At 38.2% G+C, this 4438-nt stretch overlaps 1 protein-coding gene across 1 annotated transcript; it reads right to left on the bottom strand.

Annotated features, from left to right (window-relative positions):
• Window positions 1-253: 253 nt before the first annotated feature.
• On the bottom strand, window positions 254-838 carry LOC109222315. Its single transcript, XM_019386679.1, has one exon. The coding sequence runs from the start codon at window positions 836-838 to the stop codon at window positions 254-256; it is 585 nt and encodes a 194-aa protein (XP_019242224.1).
• Window positions 839-4438: the final 3600 nt, after the last annotated feature.

Genomic DNA, 4438 nt, shown 5'->3' on the forward strand with positions numbered 1-4438 from the left:
ACAAATATCTCAAGAAATCCCAGCAACTTCATCACTTGCTCAATGTATACCCATTCTAAAGAATCATAATCCTTTTGCATATCAATTTTCAACATGCATCTTGGAGAAAGATTCTTCCTCCCATACCCTTTAACTAACTCATTGCTCATATTGATGTTATCTGTAACCAATCTCCCAGGTACAAAGGTTGTTTGACATTTGTCAATTAGATCATGCATAATACTCTACAATCTAAATGTTAGTACTTTAGAAATTAGCTTGTAGAGGACTGTATATCAAGATATTGGCTTAAACTCATATTTGCTGGATTCTTCACTTTTGGAATCAAAGTGATGGTTGTGCGGTTGATGGCTTTATACATTGCAGCAGTTTGAAAGAAATCCATTACTGCATCAGTGACTTCATCTCCCAAGATATGCCATGTCTTTTTGAATAAATGAGCATTGTATCCATCACACCCTAGTGTGTTGTTATCATCAATATCCGTAATAGCTTGCTTTATTTCCTCCCTTATGACTAGATGGATGAGCTGCAGTTGTTGTCTATGATTAAGGGTGTATCCATTTTGCATAACATCTGGTAGGACAACTAGCAACTGAGTTGCAGCTGTCCCAAGCAGGACTTTGTAAAAGGTCAGAATCTCCTTTGCAACTTCATCTGCACTATGCAGTAGATGCCCTGCACAACTAGTCAGCTTGCCAATGTGGTTCCTTGCTTGTCTATTTTTCATACATGCATAGAAATATGATGTGTTAGAGTCTCCCAATTTCAGCCATTGCACTCTTGATTTCTGCGTCCATACACTCTCCTCAACTATCAGCCATTTCTCCAATTCCATTTTTGCTAATCTTACCTGTTTAATTGCCTCTGAATCATAGTCTGGTATACATCAGATTTTGGATGGTGCTTAATTTATCCCTTGCCATATGTATCTTGTTTGCTACTCCACTAAACTCTTGCTTATTCACCCTTTTCAGATAGACTTTCAACATTTTTAATTTTCTTCATACATTCGTCATAGCTGTGTCTCTACCTTTATGTCTCCAGCATTGTTGAACCCTTGTAAAATCCTCATGGTTTGCCAAGCAAATTGAGGAATTTGAATAGTCTAGTTCCTTGTTCAGTAGTGTCATCAAAGCATACACATATTGGACAGTGATCAGAGAAGCCATGGTTCATAACAACCCCTTGCAAGAGACCATTTTTGCATCCATTCTGGGTTCGCCAGGATTATATCAATTCTACTATGAATATGATTATTTATCCATGTGAATTTCCTTCCCACGGTCTATTGTTCTTCAAGTCCAGTGTCAAGAATAAAATTCTTGAAGATCCTAACTTCACTCCCTTGAACTGGATTCCCTTGTATTTTATCCTCACTGGATAAAATGGTGTTGGAATCTCCCATTATCAGGCTCGGACCATTCATACCATTCAGTTTCATCTTCATGTCTTCCCATAGCATTTTTCTATCTTTAACTGTGTGCTTGCCATACACTGCACAGAAGTTAAAACTTGGTTCAAACTGACTTGCCCCGATATGAATTGTTCATGGGTTCTTATCAATGAGAAGGTCACTTGCACTTGATCCCATGCTATCCATATTCTGCCTCTTGGTGCATCATCATAGCTATCTACACACTGCCAATTGTTTAAACTCTTGTTCAGTATTTTTGCTGTATTTTCCTTCTTGGCTCTATTTTCTATAATTGCTATTAGAACTACCTTATTCTCCTTACAAAATTTTTTGAGTTTTTTTGTTTATATAATTTATTCAACCCCTCACATTCCAAGTTACAATATTCATCAGCATAAATTGGATTGTTGTAAGGTACCCCCTCTATCAAACCTGCTCTGCAGCCCTCTAGCATTATGGGTCTCAGACATTTGCACTATTTTTTGTGTTGTTTCTACTAGGGCCTTGAAAGCATTCTCAATATCAACTTCACTATCCTTAGTAATTGCCACATTTTTGTTTGAGGATAACTTTCCTCCAGCAAGTTGCTACTGCAAAATTGGCTCTTGTTGAAGTACTTGATCACTGGATGCATTCTCCAGTTGCTCAAAGAATCTTCCTTGAGCATCAGTTTTATCCACTGCAGGGTCTTGTGTCCTCACTGCTCTCCATTCTTGTTTCTGTTCCACATTAACACCCCTTTGAAAGTCACCCTCTAGCTTCTGTTTCTTTTGATCTCTACATGAGTGACCATCTGACATCAAGTTTGGCAATACTGAGGCTTCCAATCATAGTGCACCATCTGTTCCAATACCTTACCCTTGGGGTCATGTAGTTTAATTTTCTGAGGTAAAGGCCTGGTAATATCCATTTCAATAAGGATTCTAGCATATATGATTCTCTCTATGACTGTAGTACACGCATCTGCATATAGAGGTTTGCGTAAACCACTCCCAATTATACTCAAATCCTGCTTACTCCAACAATTCAAAAGCAGATTAGGGAGTTTGACCCATAGAGGAATGATTTTCAGGATCTCCTCATTGAAATCAAAAGTTGCCGTCCATGGCCTTATGATAATAGGCCTGCTATTAATGGTGTATGGTCCATCAAAAGAAAACTTTTGGCTCTTCACTACTAGACAATAGGATCACAAAATAACCATTATTATGGAAAATTACCTTTGATTTTTTGACCATGCTCCATTAGCTTGCTATGAATTGTTCGATTTCCCCAATAGTAGGATTATTTCCAACCACATATAAGATCACTGCTCGATTCCATTTCTGATTTTCCTCCTCAATATCTTCTTCCAGCAATTGAACTACAACTTCCCCATCTTGTATCACCGGAGGGATGTAAGATAAGTCCATCCCCTTTGCGGCTAATTTGTTTTGCTGGAATAGTCTTGCCCAGGATTTGCCTCTACCTCCTGCTTTCTCAGATGCTTTGCGTTGTGTAGTATTCTGCTCATTGATCACTGTAGGTCATTGCTCTGTTCCATTGGGTTTAGACTTTCTAGTGCTCGCATCGACGATTTGAATTGGTGATATATTTGTCTCCTTAACACCAGATCTGGCCAATTTGAGTCACTATCACTCTCCTCTTCCTCTGCTTGCAGCTTCTCTTTGGCTTTTGCCGTTTGTTTTCTTTGTTCTCGCAAGATGATATCACTAAGTTTCCTTTCTACTACTGGTGTTTTACTAGTGTTCCTCTTTGCTCGTCCTCTTCCGCCCATTTCCGGTGAAGGCACAGGTTAGCAAGGTCACCTAACGTGCGCTGAGAGAGAAAAGGCTTTTAATTATTTTTTTATTTCTTTTAGTATTATTTCACCTAATCGTTATAATACTCAGGTTTGCACTTTTCTTATTTTTTTATGCAATGTCGTCACATTCTTGTAAAATAGGTTTGCTCTATTACTGGCATCTTTTATTATATGCATGGAGGATCTCATGGTGAATTTCATGAGCTAAAATAGGTCGAAACATACCATTCTCAACTAAATTCATCAGTCGGGTGATTTGTTTGCCTAGAGATGCACTCTCTAAGAAATACATATTTATTCATCTGGAAAACAAAAAAGATAGAAAAGGCAGAGCATTTCCACTATACTTCTTCCTAACGGTGCCTCTGCAATTTCCCTCCAGCTAGTTGTTTTTTCGTTTCTTATTACATATTTTCTTGATAGCTGACTCCTTAATTATTGAACTTTTTTTATTTTCTTAACTTCACGATTCTTTGGTAGTTATATGGAAGATAAAAGCTACAATATTAGTCAGGTAAAAAAATAGTCAGGTTTAAGTTATAATATTATTTATATGGAAGATACCAATTATTTTTATGATATTATGTATTAATTAAGAAATATTTAACATATTTTCTGATAAAGAATATGTATATCTATTGTACATATAAATATTTATCACACAATGAAAATTTTTTACATATTAAATTGAAAAAATATTTATTTATATATGTATTACTTGGAGATAAGACTCGGGTTAGGACAATAGGGGCCGACTCGGAGTGTTTTCCGGTTGTTATGGGGTTACACCAAGGATGTACGCTCAGCCCGTTCTTATTTGCTCTGATGATGGACGCACTGACATACCATATTCAAGGGGAGGTTCCATGGTGTATGTTATTCGCTGATGATATAGTTCTGATTGATGAGACACGAGGCGCTGTTAACGAGAGGTTGGAGGTTTGGAGACGGATCCTTGAGTCAAAAGGTTTCAAGTTGAGCAGGACTAAGACTGAATACGTGGAGTACAAGTTCAGCGTCGTGCCGGGAGAAGCGGACATGGACGTGAGGCTTGCCTCTCAAGTCATCCGCAAGAAAGGGAGCTTCAAGTACTTCGGGTCTGTTATACAGAGGTATGGGGATATTGACGAGGATGTCACGCACCGTAAAGGAGTGGGCGGATAAAATGGAAGCTGGCGTCTGGCGTCCTGTGTGACAGGAAGTGCCTCGGAACTGTA

Source organism: Nicotiana attenuata, unplaced genomic scaffold, assembly GCF_001879085.1.
Source record: "Nicotiana attenuata strain UT unplaced genomic scaffold, NIATTr2, whole genome shotgun sequence".
NCBI lineage: Eukaryota > Viridiplantae > Streptophyta > Magnoliopsida > Solanales > Solanaceae > Nicotiana > Nicotiana attenuata.

Bases quoted from the DNA above. Each gene is read 5' to 3' on its own strand.
- LOC109222315 (XM_019386679.1), bottom strand. From the start codon at position 838: ATGGAATTGGAGAAATGGCTGATAGTTGAGGAGAGTGTATGGACGCAG.